This window comes from Misgurnus anguillicaudatus, unplaced genomic scaffold (genome assembly GCF_027580225.2).
Source record: "Misgurnus anguillicaudatus unplaced genomic scaffold, ASM2758022v2 HiC_scaffold_27, whole genome shotgun sequence".
Lineage (NCBI taxonomy): Eukaryota > Metazoa > Chordata > Actinopteri > Cypriniformes > Cobitidae > Misgurnus > Misgurnus anguillicaudatus.
The window spans coordinates 1791634-1811631 of NW_027395277.1; the positions used below are offsets into that span (position 1 = coordinate 1791634).

The 19998-nt window shown below is 35.5% G+C and overlaps 1 protein-coding gene across 2 annotated transcripts in view; it reads left to right on the top strand.

The window, feature by feature from the left end:
• The window catches only part of LOC141362454 (N-acetyl-beta-glucosaminyl-glycoprotein 4-beta-N-acetylgalactosaminyltransferase 1-like), a 177925-nt gene that overhangs the window by 108646 nt on the left and 49281 nt on the right, over positions 1-19998 (top strand). For both annotated transcript variants that reach the window (XM_073864546.1, XM_073864545.1), the window contains exons 4-7: positions 3512-3607; positions 5962-6052; positions 6933-7033; positions 13265-13332. In XM_073864546.1, the coding sequence (XP_073720647.1) occupies positions 3512-3607; positions 5962-6052; positions 6933-7033; positions 13265-13332 (356 nt within the window). The remainder of the gene's footprint in view (positions 1-3511; positions 3608-5961; positions 6053-6932; positions 7034-13264; positions 13333-19998) is intronic.

The following is a 19998-nucleotide window of genomic DNA, read 5'->3' on the forward strand; positions in this document are numbered from 1 at the left end:
ACTAAATAGAAATGCAAACTAAATGTAAAATTTTGCATCAACGTTTGATTTCACTCATATATTTCACATTGATTTCATTTTTTGGCATGACCTTGTCATAACTATTAACTCATTCCCTTCCAGCCTATTTTTAAAAGTTGCCCGCAAGCAATTTTTGTGATTTTTACAAAAGTTTCACAAAGTGCCTTCCAGGAAAAATTTCTATATAAACATACAAATCTATCAAATGAAATAAACAAACAATAAACAAACAAACAAAATGGGGAAAACATTTCATCCCATCTATATTTTTTCTCTGCTTATAAACTCTTAAATATGAGTATTTTTCTTTAAAAATATTGTTTTTAGCAAAAAGTTGAAATAATTGCATTTTTGTGAAGGAATTGTGTTACTGTGGGTGCACACGGTCAAATTTGCGTCTACTGCGTCTAGTTTGCCGCTTGAACATTTTGAGTTCACGCGCTTCATTCGCGCGTGAAATTCTAGTCATCGAGACATTTATGAGGAAATTCGTGTCATGGGAGGGGCTTCTGGGACTCTTCCTGTAATCACCTCACTACTAGAGCAAGCTCCTGATTGGTTAACGCGGGACGTTTTTCCCCCAAAGTTCCAATTTTTCAATTCGCGCATTTGCCGCAGCAACGCCTCATTCGCTCCATTCGCGCGAACTAGACCCGCAAATGAGGCAAAATCGAGTCTAATGTGCCGCTTTAAACGTCTCATTTGCTCCGCGAGACCTCCAAACACGCATCAACGCATCTTCACATTATCTTAACATTGAAATCACTTGTGTTGATGCCTCTACCGCGACTGGTGTGAGCGCAGCATAAGAGATCAGATTCAGAATGTTAATCAAAACATACACAGAGTTTAAAATTATATAAATATGTTTTTTGCTTTTTGTTTTTTTTGGGGGTGGGGAATTGGGAAAGTTCATCATCTAGTGGATAATCGCGGTATTATAGATTAACACTAAAGAACACGTTTTTATGCAAATGTTTTCTCTTAATTGACAAGTTAACTCGTCAATGGTGGGAAAAGAGTTAAAGCTATCAAGGTTATATTTTTTCTTTACATCATGTAGAATGATTGTATGTAGAAAACAGTAAATCACAAAAAAAAACGTTCACATGCAAAGTCACATTGAATACGGTAATAACCCTGTTTCAAAGCTTTAACATTGTGAAAGTTAGCATAGCATGACTGTTAATGGTTGCCCGTGCATTAGCATGCTAATTGATGCGAATCGCTCATGACACGCCCCATCAGAATTGAATGCCATAAGCAAGATCTAAAACTACCCGCTGGAAAATGTTCCCATTTCTCCGCTTTAACTTTGGGCTATAACACCTCGAATGTTTTTAAGCTCATGTTTTGTTTTGACTCCACAGATTTTAGATGCTCGGTCGAGTGTGTGGGGCAGCGTGTGCCGGAAACATGTTTTATTAATGCAGAGCTCTTGGTGGATCAAAATCAGGCTGGTTTGGGCAGTTCAGCCCTGCTGAGGTCAGATAGCGGCGAAGTATAAATTTTAAAATGCTGCGAAAGTCGGAAGAATTACTGTTTTTGTGCAAAGCTATATATTTTTTACTGTATTTTTAACTCAGGCTCCTGCTGAAGAGATTGGCATGTTGTGTTTTGGATGCTGGACCCAGCATGGGATGCCAAGGCTTTGAAGCTGTAACCTCCTGAAGTTCAAGATACTCATCATTTATAGTAGATAAAAAGAAAGCAACATTACAAGCTAGTATAAAAATGAAAACCGTAGTACAGCAAGTACAGCCTGTTCCTAAGTAAAATCTTTTTAATATATTATTATACGCCATAATTTATTTTTGATAATTTTTATAGTTTTTGTCTTCAAACAAAAGAATGAGGATGTGAGTTTTTGTTAGGGGAAACATTAAATACACCAAATACAAATATTGAGTGTTCCTGTAGCTCAATCTGTAAAGCATTGCATTAGCAACACAAAGGCCATGTGTTCGATTCCCAGGAATACTGATTAAATGTTTACTTTGTAATGCACTTTGGATAAAATAATCTGCCGAATGCATACATTAAAATAAATAAATAAGTAAATATACACCATTAGACACACACCTCCAAGACATCTGTTGAAGAGCGTCTCATCTAGACCATTACATTATATTTTCGAAGAATATGTTTGATTATCGCCTCAACTCATTTATATGTAAATGTGATGAATAAACGGTGCTGTAACAGGCTACATTGCTACTTATTGGAAAGAATACCTTGGTAATAGAAAAGCTGTTTCATCTTAAAAATTGTTGAGCTGCTGTTACACTATGACAAAAAATCATTGGTTACTTCCCTGCTTAAAAAAGCTAAAACTTCCAGCCTGGTTTTAACTGGTGTAGCAGGCTGGTTTGGGCCACTTTTAGTTGGTCAAGCTGGTCTTATAGCTTGTCAGGCTGAAAGACAGCTGACCCACCAGAAAAAACAGCTTGACCAGGCTGGAAGCATGACCAGCTTGGCTAAGCTAGTTGCCTGTTCCAGCTGGTTTAGATGGAAGTAGGTGGTCCTCCCAGCCTGGCAAAACTAGTCAGGCTGATGGGTCAGTTGGTTTTCCAACCTGACCAGCTAAAAAGTGACCAAAACCCCTCTTGAACCAGCTTTCTAAACTTACTTGTATTCTTACCTTTGTATTTACTAGCTTAACCAGCAACTACTACCACTCGATGTCCATGCTGGTTGACCAGCTACACTGAAAAAAATTATTCATTCAATCTACTCAATTTTTTTAGGTAAGTGGTTGCAATCAATTTATTTAAGCTACATGTAAAAAAAAAAAAAAAACGTTTTAAATGCAGCTTAAATAAATTGATTGCAACCACTTACCTTAAAAAATGTAAGTAAATTGATTGAATATTTTTTTGTGTACACTGCAAAAAATGACTTTCTTACTTAGTATTTTTGTCTTGTTATCAGTACAAAAATATATAAATTATTGATTTAAGATGTATTTTCTTGATGAGCAAAATGAAATTAAGAAAATAAGTCTAGTTTTCAGACAAAAAATAATATCAAATTTAAGTGAAGTTGTGCTTAAAACAAGCAAAAAAAAAAAAAAAAAAAAAAAATCTGCTAGTGGGGTAAGAAAATATTTTTTTTATTTACTTGAATTAAGTGTTAAAAGAAAAAAGTTCAAGATTTTTTTGCTTGTTTTAAGCACAAATTCACTTATATGTTTTTTGTGTAAAAACTAGACTTATTTTATTAGGTCATTTTTTGCGTATCAAGAAAATGCAACTTGATTTAAGAATTTTTTATATATTTTGCACTGAAAACAAGACAAAAATACTAAGTAAGAACATATTTTTTGATATTTTTTTTCATGGCTGGAAAAAAACAGATAAACATCAGTTCTAACTAGCATAAAGTTGACTGGATAAAAGTTAATGCTGGTTTAAGCTATTTGAGTGTTTTATTTTGGGTTGCCTGTTTTGAATTTCTTTATTCTTCTCTTGCTCTTCTGTCCTTTTCACAGTTTAAAGGTCAAGCAAACCTGCACGTGTTTGAAGACTGGTGTGGATCCTCAGTCTCTCAGCTCAGGAAGAACCTGCATTTTCCTCTTTATCCTCACGTAAGTGTATTGTATTGTATTGTATTGCTATCAATATCGGTCCAACTCTACAAAATATACTACAGATTTACAGGAAACAGTGCTATGAGATTATTATAGGGGCAACTCTGCTGTGGGTTTACTTTAAGATTAAGCATCTATTTAGTTTCTATGATTCATGAAATAAGTATTGTGATTAAATTTGTCTAAATTACACGGTGAGCGGAAAGAGAAAATTGTGAAATAATTATGAGTTACAGCCCAGCGTGTTTTGGTCTCTAAAACATGTAAGGAAATATGTAATTATACATTACTGTTGTGGACATTCAGGGAAAAATACAATAATTGTACTAAGGGGGTGAATATTCATAGGTATGAGTATGAGAGAGCTTTATAAAACAAAACGCTACATACAGTGAGGAAAATAAGTATTTGAACACCCTGCTATTTTGCAAGTTCTCCCACTTAGAAATCATGGAGGGGTCTGAAATTGTCATCGTAGTTGCGTGTCCACTGTAAGAGACATAATCTAAAAAAAATCCAGAAATCACAATGTATGATTTGTTAACTATTTATTTGTATGATACAGCTGCAAATAAGTATTTGAACACCTGAGAAAGTCAATGTTAATATTTGGTACAGTAGCCTTTGTTTGCAATTACAGAGGTCAAACGTTTCCTGTAGTTTTTCACCAGGTTTGTACACACTCCTCCACACAGATCTTCTCTAGATCAGTCAGATTTCTGTCCTGTCGCTGAGAAACATGGATCTCCCTCCAAAGATTCTCTATTAGGTTTAGGTCTGGAGACTGGCTAGGCCACGCCAGAACCTTGATATGTTTCTTACAGAGTCACTCCTTGGTTATCCTGGCTGTGTGCTTCGGGTCATTGTCATGTTGGAAGACCCAGCCTTGACCCATCTTCAATGCTCTAACTGAGGGAAGGAGGTTGTTCCCCAAAATCTTGCAATACATGGCCCCGGTCATCCTCTCCTTAATACAGTGCAGTCGCCCTGTCCAATGTGCAGAAAAACACCCCTAAAGCATGATGCTACCACCCTCATCATTCTTCTTCCTCCAAACACGTTTAGTGATATTATGACCAAAAAGTTATATTTTGGTCTCATTTGACCACATGACTTTCTCCCATGACTCCTCTGGATCATCCAAATGGCCATTGCAAATTTAAGACGGGCCTGAACATGTGCTGGTTTAAGCAGGGGAACCTTCCGTGACATGCATGATTTCAAACCATGACGCCTTAGTGTATTACCATCAGTAACCTTGGAAACGGTGGTCCCAGCTTTTTTCAGGTCATTGAGCAGCTCCTCCCGTGTAGTTCTGGGCTGATTTCTCACCTTTCTTAGTTATCATTGAGATCTTGCATGGAGCCCCAGTCCGAGGAAGACTGACAGTCATGTTTAGCTTCTTCCATTTTCAAATGATTGCTCCAACAGTGGACCTTTTTTCACCAAGCTGCTTGACAATTTCCCTGTAGCCCTTTCCAGCCTTGTGGAGATGTACAATTTTGTCTCTAGTGTCTTTAGACAGCTCTTTGGTCTTGGCCATGTTAGTAGTTGGATTCTTACTGATTATATGGGGTGGACAGGTGTCTTTATGCAGCTAACGACCTCAAACAGGTGCATCTAATTTAGGATAATAAATGGAGTGGAGGTGGACATTTTAAAGGCAGACTAACAGGTCTTTGATGGTCAGAATTCTAGCTCATAGACAAGTGATCAAATACTTATTTGCAGCTGTATCATACAAAGAACATTGTATAGTACATTGTGATTTCTGGATTTTTTTAGATTATGTCTCTCACCCCTCCATGATTTCTGAGTGGGAGAACTTGCAAAATAGCAGGATAAGCAAATACTTATTTTCCTCACTGTATATTTTTATCATATATGGGTGGTTTCCTGGACAGAGATTAGCTTAAGCCAGGACTAGGCCTTAGTTTAATTAAGAAATATAACTAGTTTTAACAAACATGTCTTAATAAAAAGATTACTGGTGTGCATTTTGAGGCATAACAAAGGGCACTGAAGTATTTTAAGATATTTCAGTGCAAGTTGTTTTCAGTTTGGACAGCTCTTAAATTTATTTTAATCTAGGACTAGTCTAATCCCTGTCCGGGAAACCGCCCCATACAGTATAAGTTATTAAACTGTACCCATTGATACATCAATCGAAAAGTTAGCATACTCTAGTCAAGCACAACTGAAGGTCTAAGACTAAGTTATGGTGAACTATCTTTAAGATTTCATTATAATCCAGATAAATGAAGCTCTAGTCTCACACTGTTAAACAGGAAACACATTTATGTCTGTTAAGTGCATGTGGATTTTATATTGATCACTTTCTGCCTTTTTAGACGAGAACAACGGTAAAGAAGTTAGCCGTGGCACCGAAGTGGAAAAATTATGGCCTGAGAATATTTGGGTACCTTCTCCCTTACAAAGATGGTAAATCTTTAATCTGCTAAAAACAATTTAGTTCTGAGATTTACATACTTTACAAAAACTTTCAATTTACATTTACAACATTTAAAGGTTTATTTCTGTGATGTAGTTTGAATTAAAACTGGATACTGAAGTAGAAATTTAAAGGGATAGTTCACCCAAAAATCATTTACTCCATTTGTTCTTCTGCTGAACACAAATAAAGATATTTTGATAAATGTTTGTAATCAAGCAGATCTGGAGCACTATTGACTTCAGTAGTGGGAAAAATAATACTATGGAAGTGAATGGTGCCCCAGATCTGTTTGATTACAAACATTGCTCAAAATATCTTAATTTGTGTTCATAAAAAAAAAAAAAACTTAATACAAGTTTGGAACAACTTGAGGGTCAGTAAATGATGACAGAGTTTAAATATTTGGGTGAACTATCCCTTTAAGAGCTCTGATAGGTAGTTGGAAGGGGGAGGAGTTAAAAATAAAACCCTTTTGTGTTATTGTTTACAATGCGTGGAATGGTGCGCTGTGATTGGTTGAGGGATTTATTGCATTTTGCAGAGAAGGACGACTGCCGTTTGTTGCAGTTTGAAAAAAGGGAGAAAAGATGACAGAATAACACGGCATATATTGGATTTTGCGCAAAATGAAGAATTTACTTTTTAATACTGACCTGATACAATACTGATTTTGGCGGTAATTCATTAAAAAAAAATTGCGCTTATCGTGTTTTGCAACCAAACTCTTCATTTACTCTCACCAATTGCATGACGTGCACCGATAAATAATGTATCATAAGAATGTGTGTGAAAAACAGTCAGATTTGCTGTTGATTAATGTTGAATCGATTGGACTTCATACTTCTCTGTGTGTTGTTGTTTATTTAGGGGACTTTCAGTTCGCTGTGTCTTCTGATGATAACTCAGAGTTCTGGTTGAGCTCAGATGAAAATCCTCTTAATGCCCGTCTGCTGGCCTATGTGGGAAAGGTGAGTTTGATTAAGAGCCTTTTAGCTGTATACGTAAACATTTTCAGACATTTTGGGAGCCTGAAACGCTATTTTTTTGGGGTCCCATAGTGGATAAATCTGTACATGACACCCTTGCGGTTTCGTGTGTACAGCCAATCCGTATATTTAGTTATAGGATGATGTCATCACCCCACGTCTCGACCCTAGTTAGACACCGCTATATCACATAACAGCAACAACAATAATGGCGGTCTACATGTTTGTGTTCGTGCTGCAGAAGGTAGTGAGCCTATTAGCTTTACTAAAGCAAAACTTCCTGCTCCTTTGCTACACTGGTGAGCAACAAACGATTATGGACATCAACAAAGTTTGTGCGCATGCTTCAAGTCGTCTTCTCCGTTTTTATCTCTGTGGCGCAATTACAGCACCACATACTGGTCTGGCATGTAAACTACAGGTCTGGCATTGATTTGAGTCGGTTTCAGTGGTTTTGTGTGTACGCAGATATTTCTTGAGACTGCACCGTGTTTACTGACTTTTTTTAAAATGAGGAAAAAGTAAATACTTTTGTAATGTCTACAGAATGTGTGTAAATGTTGTTTTATTTAAAGGTGCCAAAGAATGCATTTAAATTATATGTAAAATTATTCTCAATGTCAATTTACAACTCTAGAATTTTCCCTTAGAATAAAATAGTCTATTTTACCTTATGTGAAAGAGTCATGAATAATAATGTTGAGCTTTGCTCTGATTGGCTATTTCTCAGAGCAGCTCCTTCAGTAGCTCTGTGTGTTTGTAAACAGACCTTACACTGCAAAAAATGACTTTCTCACTTAGCATTTTTGTCTTGTTTTCAGTAGAAATATCTAGAAATTCTTAAATTAAGATGCTTTTTCTTGATGAGCAAAATGACCTAAGTAAATAAGTCTAGTTTTAAGACAAATAATATACAATTTAAGTGAAATTGTCCTTAAAACAAGCAAAATTATTTGCCAATGGGGTGAGAAAAAAAATTGTGAAATAAGATTTCTTTTTTCTTAAACACTTAATTCAAGAAAAATTTTCTCACCCCATTGGCAGTAATTTTTGCTTGTTTTAAGCACAAATTCACTTAAATTGTATATTTTTTGTCTAAAAACTAGTATTATTTTCTTAGGTCATTTTGCTCATCAAGAAAATACATCTTGATTTAAGAATTTTTAGATATTTCTACTGAAAACAAGACAAAAATACTAAGTAAGAAAGTCATTTTTTGCAGTGTATATGTTTGAATCTGTATCAGAACAAAAAATACATAATTTGAGGAATAATCAATTGTTTGGAGAATGTTAATGGACGTTTCTGAGTGATAAGTTTGGGGTTTTTTTTCAGTATGGACCTGCAAAACGTAACTGTAACGTCAATAGTAGAACTTCAGCCTAAATGCTAGCATATAGCATTAACTAGCATATAGCGCTAACTCGGCAGTCACCACTGCAAAAAATGGATTTCTTACTTAGTATTTTTGTCTTCTTTTCAGTAAAAATATCTAAAAAATTTTCAAATTAAGATGTATTTTCTTGATGAGCAAAATAACCCAGGAAAATAAGTCTTGTTTTTAGACCAAAAATATAAAGTAAATTAGTGCTTAAAAATCTGCCTGTGGTATAAGAATTTTTTTATGAAAGTTTTTGTCATAAACACTTAATTCAAGAAAAATTCCATTGGCAGATTTTTTTGCTTGTTTTAAGCACTAATTTCGCCAAAGTTTATATTTTTGGTCTAAGAACTAAACTTATTTTCCTAGGTCATTTTGCTCATCAAGAACATACATCTTAATTTAAGAATTTTTAGATATTTTTACTGAAAACAAGACAAAAATACTAAGTAAAAAGCTTTTTTTGCAGCGCAACTTTGTTTTGAGCATTGTAACAGGTAATTTAATGTTGGGGACGTTCATCTTATGTTGAGATTGGTCTGTTTTCCAGCGGTCATTTGCATGCACGAGGTTTACATAAGAAGGAGGAAACAATCATGTTTAAGCCTCACATGTCATTACCATGTACAGAGCTCGTATTATTCATCTATACCTAGATAAATACAGTTTTACATTATACGGTAACTTTATGTGCTTCACTTTTGGCTGCTGTAGTTTTATTTTTACAACCCCATATGTCTCCAAGAGCTTTTCATTTAAAAGCTGTAAAAATTTTCCTCGACTTTCAATTGCTTTCAACATTTTCACTTAAGGCCTTTTTACTGCCGCATGAGGTAGAGTTATCTCATAACGGCAGGGGAAACTCTTTTAAAGTTTCTTTTCAATATTACTTTCATATTACACTTCTAGTTTGCAGTATTGGGTATTAATAGTGTGCACACTACACAACATTTATGTTTTCATTGAATACTTGGCTTGTTGTATTCTCAACTAAGTCGTTTGGATAAAAGCGTCACTAAATGAATCCAGTCTTTTGGGGTAAATGTCTTATAAACAATAATGTAGTTAATCATCTAATATTGACTTATAGCAGGCATTGATGACAATTTCCTCACTCGGAGGACCATGGTGGTACTAGATTTTATTCATATTTAAATGTATTCCCCAGAGGTGTTTATCTTTAGATCTATAAGAGGGCACAGGCTTTGTAAAACACAATTAGCACCTCGGCCAGATACCTGCGAGCGTGTTTAGGGGATTTGTGGTTTACTGGGGTATCGATTACGTCTGGCTGAGAAAGGGCTCGACTTGCCAAGGACTCGATATCCTGGCACAGAGAGGCGGATCGATTGAAACAAAGAGACACAAAGGCGTCTCTTTGTCTGTGAGGAATCACCGCATATCCGCTATTCCAAGTGACTTATTGTGTAGGATCCTTGTCGGATCTTTTTCAGGAACCTGAAGGTGGGGAAATCCATCCTTAAAATTGGGAATCGTCTTTTAGACTTCGACTTTTATAAAGAAACATCTCATCCCATGCAAGTGGCATGCAACTTTTAGTTTTGAAGTATCTGCCTGACAAATAGACAATCAAGTGATGGGAACAAAAAGAAATTAGATGGCAATAAAACTTTCCACATAATAGCAGTAACTGCATCTCTACACGCCTTTATTTGCTGTTTGACTTAGTGTCAAAGAAAGACAAAATTAGTTTTTTCAATGTAATTCTGGGCTTGAGGAAAGTTCATGTATCATAAAAATAGCCTGAGTGTAAAGAAGAAAGGATAAAAATGAAAGCAACTCTTTGCCATCTATCAAACAGAAATATTGTATCTCTTCACTCAAAGATGAGTAAAAGTAGCAGGTTGTTTATAGCTCTTGCATTTTCATGGAAAACTGTTGCTAAATGTGCCGGCGTTACTGTGGGTTCACGCCCGACGCGAGTTGAACGATTTGCGCAAGTAGATTACATACAAAGTCAATGCAAAGATGCAATCAGACGCGCCCACGCGTGGAGCGATGCGAATGACGCGATATGGGCAGCGCGTCATCGCCCAAGTTGAAAATATTCAACTCGAGCGAAAAATTCGCGTGACATGAAGTTAAATCCCGCGAGTAATCTAGAGCGGGTATCGCGATGCCCTGCGTTTGGTGTATATGTAGCATTAGGGAAGTTGAAAATTTTGCAATAAAATATTTTAATCTATCGACAGGCCTAATATATAGTTACAGTAGGAAATTTACAAAATATCTTCATGACCCATACAATGCATTATTGGCTGTTGTTACAAATATACCCACGCTACTTTTGTGGTCCAGGGTCACATATGTGCAATTAAGTTGTTGATGCTAAGCGGCACACTTCAAGAAATCACACTCTTCACCTTTAACCGTAGACTGCATTGCTCAATCTTGTTTGCTCTGTGTTCAGTTAGCTGGTGGATGTTCTGGTGTTCATGCAGAAAGATGAGTCAACCGTATAAATTAAAATATTTCTGTGTTGTGGCTCTAATGTGATTCCTCGCACTGCTTCAGTGGGGAAACTTCAGTGTAGTAACGGCGTTGGGCTTATTTTTACCGCCTTGTCTTGTTTGATACATCTTTCCCTAACAGAGTTTTTTTAACAAGCTGTGATATTTATCGTGCTGAAGTGCGTCGAAGCTTGCACTTCAGCAAAAAGTTATTTCCTCATACCCTTTGAAAGTTTTCCTGCAGTATCCTTCGAGTGGAAATGTAGCTTTTGCCATAGGAGACGAACGTCGAGCCTCGCACACACAAACACATCTTTATCCTCCAACCCTCCCTACATGAGAACGCAAGTTATTAGAGTCACGTGTGTCCTGGTCACAAAGGTGTGTGTGATAGTAAACATGCTCATTTTTGCAAAAGCAGTGTGTGTGTGTGTTTGTGTATGCGTGAAGAATGAAAGACGTCTTTGAGAGCAACATGGATCCACAAGGCATTATGATTCATTACAGCGATGTGAGAGCAAGAGAGACTCCGCACATGACAATTAAAGTGAGGCATGCTGGGATGAAGCGCTGGAGATTTTATTCTAGATCACTGCGGCGAGAGCTCTCATTACTTACTGAGGTTTGTTTTGGAAATCAGTGCACCGCTGGCCCTGCGGGTCCAGGCAGAGTTTGGGATTTTGCAGAACGGGTACATAGTCAGCTGTCTAATAAAGGCAGCTTTATACTTTAGTAAGTGACTGATATGAAACACTATATAGTCTGCAACTCGGGACCCAACTCACAATAAAGTTTGGCATTATGCAAGCATAAAAGGACATCAACAACCCACATAAAGGGTGAAATTGTCCCTATGTATTTTATTTTGACTGAGTGTTAGTCATATCTGACATGCGCTTCATGGAAAGATCATTATTCAAATCATAGACTGTAAAAAAAGATGGATGACGCCCGTTCGCTCTCTTTCATTGGTGGAAATTGAAGCCGTCAGTGTCCTGATACGGCGCTGACATCTTGGGACTTGAGTCTGCGCACACTGCAAAAAATGATTTTAAGGAAAAAATTCTTTGTCTTGTTTTCAGTAAAAATATCTAAAACTTCTTAAATGAAGATGCATTTTCTTAATGAGCAAAACAACCCAAGAAAATAAGTCTAGTTTTTAGACCAAAAATATCAAATTTAAGCGAATTTGTGCATAAAACAAGCTAAAAAAAATTGCCAATTGGGTAAGCAAAAAAAAAACTAAATTCAAGAAAAATTCAAGAAAAATTTGCTTACCCCATTGTCAGATTTTTTTGCTTGTTTTATGCACAAAATCACTTAAAGGTGACATAAAATGATTGAACGGGGTATTTATCCTTGTTCTGTGATGTGACATGTAGACAAAAAAAATTGTTTGGGTCTGTAATGCATTAGAAGCTTTCTAAAAACCTCTGTCAGATAGCTCTATTAGGGTGGGGGATTTTAAACAAGTGGTTTTGCACCTATTTGGCTCCCCCTACTGGCTTAACTTGCAATCTCATTACTGATTGGCTGACTTTGCTGCCACTCAAAAATGTAGCCAATTATTTTAAAGTGAAGGGGCAGTTAGATGCCTGTGATGTCATAAGCATCAGTTTTTCAGATTGGGCTGTTTTCTGGCTGACATTTCTAAAAGAGGAATTTCTATGAGACTGAGATGTTTAGCATGTTTAGCACTTTTTGTATGTTTGTGAATGCGGGTAGACTACCATTATTCAACAAAGACAAGGTAAAAATGGTTTTTCATTCTCTGTCCCCTTTAAATTTGATATTTTTGGTCTAAAAACTAGACTTATTTTCTTGGGTCGTTTTGCCCATCAAGAAAAACATCTTAGTTTAAGAATTTTAAAATATTTTTACTGAAAACAAGACAAAAATACTAGGATTTTTTTGCAGTGTTTGGCTGGGATTACACACCCCGAATTTTCCACTGCGATGTCTGTGGTGCTGAATTCAAGATTAGATCTGCTTATTTGCGATCACATGTTGCGCCTTTGTTATTTAATTTGCGCTATTTAGTAAATAACATGCAGATATTACCACTCCCATTCGCGCTTTTTGGAATTGTGTTCTCACGCTACTTTGTCCCGTTTAGTAAATCAAGCCCTTAGTTTGTTTTTATTGAGAAAAGAGTTGAATCACTTAAAGTAGTAGGTATACCTTTAACTAGTCATTTTAATGGGTTTGGGTTCATGAGAACTGTGCCAAACATGCTAAGGGTTGATTTTTTGAAAGCTTTTAAGATAACTTGTAAAGTATAAATTGCAAAATGCAATAAAAAAAATGCCCCACGCAAGTTGTATTAACAAGTTTGAAATGTGTGTTTGTTGTGTGTTTTAGCTGGGATCTGAGTGGACGGCACCTGGAGAGTTTACGAAGTTCAGATCCCAGACGTCCAAGTCTGTGCAGTAAGTACATATAATATAAAATGATTCATGCAGTGCCTGATTCTGATTGGTCAACAGCTATGTTTTATTTACGATAAATCACAGCAGCACCCAACGTTTCTGTGTATCACTGCTCATCACTTTTACACTGAAAAAATCACTTTCTTGCTTAGTATTTTTGTCTTGTTTTCTGTAGAAATATCAAAAAATTCTTAAATTAAGATGCTTTTTCTTGATGAGCAAAATGACCTAAGTAAATAAGTTTAGTTTAAAGACAAATAATATACAATTTAAGTGAAATTGTCCTTAAAACAAGCAAAATTATCTGCCAATGGGGTGAGAAAAAAAATGGTGAAATAAGATTTAATTCAAGTAAAATTTTCTCACCCCATTGGCAGATATTTTTGCTTGTTTTAAGCACAAATTCACTTAAATTGTATATTTTTTGTTTAAAAACTACTATTATTTTCTTAGGTCATTTTTCTCATCAAGAAAATACATCTTGATTTAAGAATTTTTAGATATTTCTACTGAAAATAAGACAAAAATACTAAGCAAGAAAGTCATTTTTTGCAGTGTAGCAACTTAAACATACTGTTACAGTCGGTCAGGGACTATTTTTTCCAGCGGAAGAAAGACTTTTAGTAATTTTACTTCATAAAATGATAAAAAAATTGTATTGCTTTAATATTGCATTTGATAAAAACCCAAGAAAATAAGTCTAGTTTCTAGACCAAAAATATCAAATTTAAGTGATTTTGTGCATAAAACAAGCAAAAAAATCTGCCAAATGGGGTAAGCAAATTTTTCTTGAATTTAGTGTTTAAGAAAAATGTTCAAGATTTTTTTGCTTACCCCATTGGCAGATTTTTATGCCAATCATATTTCATCAAGAAAAAGCATCTTAATTTAAGAATTTTTAGATATTTTTACTGAAAACTAGACAAAAATACTAAGACATTTTTTTCTTGAAAAGGATTTTTTGCTAAGTAGCCTCTCGTACCTTATTGCTTTCGTATCACGCAATGTTAAGCCTACAAATAAAGTTTAAAAATAAAGTTGTGAGCTTTAGTTCATTGAATTAGGTTTGCACAGGCTCGGGTATGTGCACATTGACACGCACACACAAACTCATTAGAGACAAAGGATTTATCATCCAAACAAAGGCTTTGACAAGTTGTCAGTAAAATTGTATGTAACGTCTCTACAGTCCATTCTGTTCTTCTTCCTATTTCATTGTCCAATCAAATGCTTCAATTCTTTCTTTGTAAACAAACCGCCCACCCTCATGTCTATTGATTCAGTCATTTTACCCCTGATGGTGCCGAATGGGATTGCAATTAGAGGAAATTGCTGCCCTTTATCTGATGGGGCATTTAATGATTTCCCTTCTCTGCTTCAGAGCCACAGGACCGCTGCGTTTTAAATATCATATTGAAGAATTGCTAAGACAGAAACACCTTTTCCGCTTCGAATAAGCGGCGCATTAGCGCTCGATTAGCACATTGTATTTCTGCCGTTTCCTTAAAAATCCTGTTAAAGCCAACAAATCATTTTAATACGGCACTCTGCGCTAACGCTCCATTAATAACGCCGTGAAATGGTTTTCCGGGAATTAGCAGAGGGTTTGTTTCCATATGTGCGGCTGTGAAGTGATCTACAGCCTGCCCTTTATATCCAGCACGTTTAATAATGCATAAACTAATCTGACCTCATTTCGTGAACCTTTGTGCGAGTTTATAGATAGTAACGGCTGTGACACCTTTCATGTATTTTCTGAATAGGTGATGCTCTGCCGGATGTACGTCTGTATATTTTTTAGGCATTCAGTTTTGCAGTTCATAAAAGTGCAAGTTTACATCTGGGTTGCCAGATTTCAGTTGTTCCCGATGGAAAAAAGTTATCACCATTTTGTAGATCAGAAGAGTTGGTGGGGTCTGCTGTCGTTTCCCTTAAATTTGGACATTATTTTAGATATTTAAAAAAAAATAGATAATTTGTGACATGCATAACTTTCTGCATGCACCCTTTCCAAAAATCTATTTCGCGTTAGCATGCATGTTTGAAGAACTGAGATGATCAGATATGAATGAGAATTTTTTTTGCATTATTCATCCATCATAGTGGTCTGTAAGTGTTTCACCTATAACTGCCCTTGACTTTATGTTGGATGGATAAAGAGCACCCTTGGGAGTGACACTAAACAGCTCAAATTTCCTGTAGCTCAGTTGGTAGAGCATGAAACTGGCAACGGCAAGGTCACAGTAGGACTGGGTGATATGGACAAAACAAATCACATATCGCTATTGTATGGTGATGGGTCGGTTATTTTTGTATGGTGTATATTTAATACAATATTTCAAGATATACTGAAGCACTTATTATAAAGAATGTGTCATCTTTAGGACAATTTGGATTATGCACGGTTTCAATTTCCAGGAAATGCATGTACTGATGTGTATCATGTAATTCACTTTGGATAATTGCATCTGCCAAATGCATAAATGGAAATGAATAGAAATGCAAAGTATAGCCTATTTCACCTCATTTTGACAAACAGTGATACAAATGTTCCTGACGAAATGTGTTTAAAGTCCCCCGCAGTCGATAATTTTATCACTTAAAAGTCATCTTTGAGCAGCATATGTAAATGTTTTTCCTGTGACACTAATTTCTTTATGCTTTAAAACACCTTGAATGTAACTCTACACCCTTGCCTCGTTTAGAAAACGCAGATCTATGAATATGCAAATTAGTCCCGCCTTTACTTTTTCGGACAATAGATATATATTGTATATAGCGTGAGTGATTTTAATGTTAAGTCAATGTAAAGATGCATTTACGCGCATCTGGAGGTCTCGCGGCACGGTACACACGAATCCGCCTCATTCGCGCGTCTAGTTCGCATGAATGAAGCAAATTGAGTTGATAAACTGAACTTTGGCGTAAAATCGCACCGCATTCAGGAATTGCTCTTGTAGTGACGTGATTACAGGAAGCGAGCGGAGTCGCAGAGCCCCTCCCATGACGCGAATTTCCGTGTGAATGTCTCAAATGACTAGAATTTCATGCGCATATAAGGCGACTAAACTCAAAATGTTCACACGTCCAAATATGCGCGAATATCTATCGCCTCTGGTGTGAACGCACACAAAGGCTCGAACTACTGATCCACTCGTTCAACTGTGATGATGTGATTGCCGCTGGAATGAGTCTGTTTTTGAACACTCAAATTTTATGGAGAAAATACTTAGCAATGGCATTGACTGGTCAATTTGCATATGGTTTGTCTTAAAGCATATTAAAACTACACATGGACATATAAACAATAATGAAAAACTTGAATTTAAGAAAAAAAATGTAATACTTTTTTTAAATTATAATGCCTGATCAAGATTTTTGTCTGAATAATCACATTGTTATTTGCAAGCGATTTCCCAATTGTTTCTCACTGTTATAGACAGTGTTGGTCAAGTTACTTGGAAATAGTAATTAGTTACTGATTACTGATTACTTCTCCAAGAAAGTAATCCAGTTACTTTACTGATTACTCATTTTCAAAAGTAATTAGTTACTTTACTAAGTTACTTTTCAAAAACATGTACGCACTAATTCGTCCAGATGACAACATGCAAAATATAAATGGGACTTCTTACCTTGTGTTAATATAACGATCGCGAGTCGAATCCAGTCTGTTTCTGATGTGTGAATAACCCATGAAAACCGTCTAATAGAATACATCCAATGACTATTTTTGTCCACAAATGCATATAATCCATGAAATATAGATATATAGTCATCAGATTTCGCATAAACGTCTTTTAATAGAATATAATATACAATCTGAGGACTATTTATGTCGTAACACTATATATGAGATGGAGCGGCAGCGCTCATGTCAGCTGGGGGTTCAGGTTTTTTTTTTTCAGTAAGTTTCACGTTCCTGTGCCAGCTTGCTAAGTGTTTGCTCAGATTTTGGGTGGAATTTTTCGCCATAGATGAAAGTTTTATTCCCACGCAGAGTGTACAGCGGACGCTGATGTTTTTGTCACCTTTAACTGAGTTAAACTCAAAGTAATGTCGGTGCTTCCAAGCATTAAATGCTGCATGATTGTTCTCTTCCGCGTTCCAAGTTGTCTCTTCATGTTCAACACTGTGCTGATAATATCTTTATTTCATTCTTAGAAGTCAGCCTCGGATAAAATAAAAAATAGCCGAAATTGCATGATGAATGCCATTCAGTTTAACGCCAATGCATACCAAATGTTTTCTGTATATGCACACTAGGTTTTCATCACACTGATTTTATGCGCATTTTAAAGTATCGCACAAGAAATGAGTAATAGAAATGTCAAATTTCAAATAAAAAATCCCTTAATTAGCATAAAAGTTTTTACGCTTGCTTGAGGTGGTTTTTGTCTTATGCAACAAATAAAAAATGTGAATAATGGGAGATGGAAACGCATTTGCAAAATAAATTACGATTGAACATCTAGCGGTTTCCGCTGTCGTTGTCTTGCCCATAAATGAAGTTCGACGCTGTTGTAGTGCCCTTGCTGATAGTGCCTGCATCAAAAATTCTGCTTTTTTTTTCGTGCACAGCATTCACTTTGGCAATTACAAGCTGCACTGTCAAAAAATAAAGGTCACTGGAGTGGTATCCTTTCAAAAAGTACACCTTTGCACCTTAACAGTTTAAGTACGTTCAGCTGTAACACTTCTCATTTACTTTGTATGGGTGACGTCATGCATTGCCAAACTGAATTGTTTATCCGTCGGCGTCGCGTCACAGCCGTTGCTCGCGGCAGAAATTGAACATTTCTCAACTTTTCAAGTGCCAACTCGCGTGTCAGCCTTATGCAAATAATCTAGTGCAGAACCTGCCAATTACGTTTATGCAAGACCATGCTGCCATTGTGATTGGTTGTTGGCCACGCTTCAGACACGCCTTCAATTAAACGTTAACTCTTACGCCCTGTGTGCATGTACCGTTACAATGTCCAACAGGTGACATTCTGCCTTAAAACTGTTTTCCTGGATATGGTACTACCATAGTATTTTGGACATCTACAGTACCATAACACTACTATGGGTTTTAAATTCAGTAAAAAAAATGTTTTATTTTTTTTTATATAAAAAATCTGATGTCATCACTGAATAAACACAATACTTTTGTGTAAGTGTAAAATATGATGATGACAACTAAATTACAGTAAGTCTGTCTTGCTCTGAAGAGAAGATGGGCTTTAATGGACCGGAGAGACTCGACATTAGCATTGTGCTATAAATACGGCACACATAAATATTGGATAAAACAGTCAATTTTTTATTAGATGGAACCATTATTAATACTTTTCAGTCTTGAAATAAGTAGCTTTCTTTTCCTTTTTCCTGATCTCTATCTATACAAAAAAAAACGAACCCATGGCTTTGTATACTGTGTTAGACTTAATGAGACTTTTTTTAGTGCACTTACGTATTGCTGTTCTTGTGTTGCTATAATTGCTTCTATTGTTTACCTCATTTGTAAGTCGCTTTGGACAAAAGCGTCTGCTACACTGCAAAAAATAATTTTCAAGAAAAAAATTCTTAGTATTTTTGTCTTGTTTTCAGTAAAAATATCAAAAAATTCTTAAATTAAGATGCTTGATGAGCAAAACGACCCAAGAAAATAAATCTAGTTTTAAGACCAAAAATATTAAATTTAAGTGATTTTGTGCATAAAACAAGCAAAAAAAAAATGGGGTAAGCAAAAAATCTTGAAAATTTTTCTTAAACAATAAATTCAAGAAAAATTTGCTTACCCCATTGGCAGATTTTTTGATTGTTTTAGGCACAAAATCACTTAAATTTGATACATTTTGTCTAAAAACTAGACTTATTTTTATCAAGAAAAAGCATCTTAATTTAAAAAAATTTAGATAGTTTTACTGAAAACAAGTCAAAAATACTAAGAATTTTTTTTCTTGAATTTTTTTTTGCAGTGTAAAATAGCTTATAATAATCAACATTTCTCCAGACTGCGTTGCAATGCATTATGGGATTGCTATCTCATTAAAGGTTACATGTTAATCTGACAGAAGAAGAAATAAAACTTATTTTGAAAGTCTGCATACAGGGTGAAAATGCTGCATTGCAAAAAATTATTTTCAAGAAAAAAAATTCTTAATATTTTTGTCTTGTTTTCAGTAAAAATATCTAAACATTCTTAAATTAAGATGCTTTTCTTTGATGAGAAAAACGACCCAAGAAAATAAGTCTAGTTTTTAGAGCAAAAATATCAAGTTTAAGTGATTTTGTGGATAAAACAAGCAAAAAAATATGCCAAGCAATTTGTTCTTGAATTTTTCTTGAATTTAGTGTTTAAGAAAAATGTTCAAGATTTTTTTGCTTACCCCATTGGCAGCTTGTTTATGCTCAAAATCACTTAAATTTGATATTTTTTTATACATTTTGTCTAAAAACTAGACTTGGGTCGTTTTGCTCATCAAGAAAAAGCATCTTAATTTAAGAATTTTTAGATATTTTTACTGAAAACAAGACAAAAATACTAAGATTTTTTTTCTTGAAAATCATTTTTTGAAGTGTGTCTATTTAGGCGCCACAGAAATGCTGTGTTTCTCTAACGTACACCAACGATGACCTAGGACCTAGAAATGTGTTTGTGTGTATTTTTAGTTATTCCAG